Source organism: Gregarina niphandrodes, assembly GCF_000223845.1.
Source record: "Gregarina niphandrodes unplaced genomic scaffold scaffold00011, whole genome shotgun sequence".
Taxonomy (NCBI): domain Eukaryota; phylum Apicomplexa; class Conoidasida; order Eugregarinorida; family Gregarinidae; genus Gregarina; species Gregarina niphandrodes.
Genome location: NW_011645781.1, coordinates 125,732 through 126,619, shown reverse-complemented (window position 1 = coordinate 126,619; position 888 = coordinate 125,732). Strand labels below are relative to the sequence as shown.

The 888-nt window shown below is 44.5% G+C and overlaps 1 protein-coding gene across 1 annotated transcript; it reads right to left on the bottom strand.

The window, feature by feature from the left end:
- Window positions 1–387: 387 nt before the first annotated feature.
- On the bottom strand, window positions 388–770 carry GNI_067450 (putative apicomplexan small protein; the record flags this gene model as incomplete). Its single annotated transcript, XM_011131891.1, has 2 exons — window positions 388–537; window positions 639–770. The coding sequence occupies 2 exons, from the start codon at window positions 768–770 to the stop codon at window positions 388–390; spliced, it is 282 nt and encodes a 93-aa protein (XP_011130193.1).
- Between the last annotated feature and the right edge of the window lie 118 nt (window positions 771–888).

The following is an 888-nucleotide window of genomic DNA, read 5'->3' as shown; positions in this document are numbered from 1 at the left end:
CCCCCCAACGCACCGCAACCCATTCATTTTCCGCAGCTATATCATCGTCTGCGTTATAACCGCGGTAGTGTTCATGTGGATATTGTAAGGAATACCCCTCCGAACTGGAACTCGGACTCGAACCCACGAATGACCGCACGAATAACACCGTGCGATGGTGGTATTGTCGTCAGTAACACCTAATTTGTGTGCTTGCAGCTGGGTTACTGCCCTCTTAGCTCAACTCAACCCCATGATCGAACCGATCCATTCAGATGATGACTGACTGATTCAGATGATGACTGATTGATTCCGATGATGACTGACTACTTTATTTGGTTGCAAAACGGTTTTTTGACCACAGCCGTACGTTTTTAACAGCATTCGATTATATTTAGCTGTCGGCGATTACATCTGGCTGTCGGTGGATGTTGCTGCCTTCTTTTTATTCTTACGAGCTTCTTGCGATTCTTTCAGCTCGAAATCGGGTCGAAGACTCAGCAAGCAAATAATTACAGACATCAGCATGACATGAGTCAGATTGAAGTCAAACGTTTTCTAATTGGGCAGAGCATTTATGTTCCAGTGTTACATTTTGTGTTACGTTTTAACAAACATTGCGCACGTGTGTTTTCTGGCTGTGAGCCTTGTTGACTTACGTTTATGTGAAACAAGGTTTTGAGAAGTTTGCCGATTTTCCATTGCACGAATTCGGGGCGTTGAGCAACATTCCACAGATGGGAAAATAGGTGCAGACATGCCGCTGAAATACACATTAAGAACAGGGCCATTATGCCACCTAAAGAAACGTAGGGCATTAGGAAACGTAGGGCATTAGGAAACGTAGGGCATTAAGAAACGTAGGGCATTAAGAAACGTAGGGCATTAGGAAACGTAGGGCATTAGGAA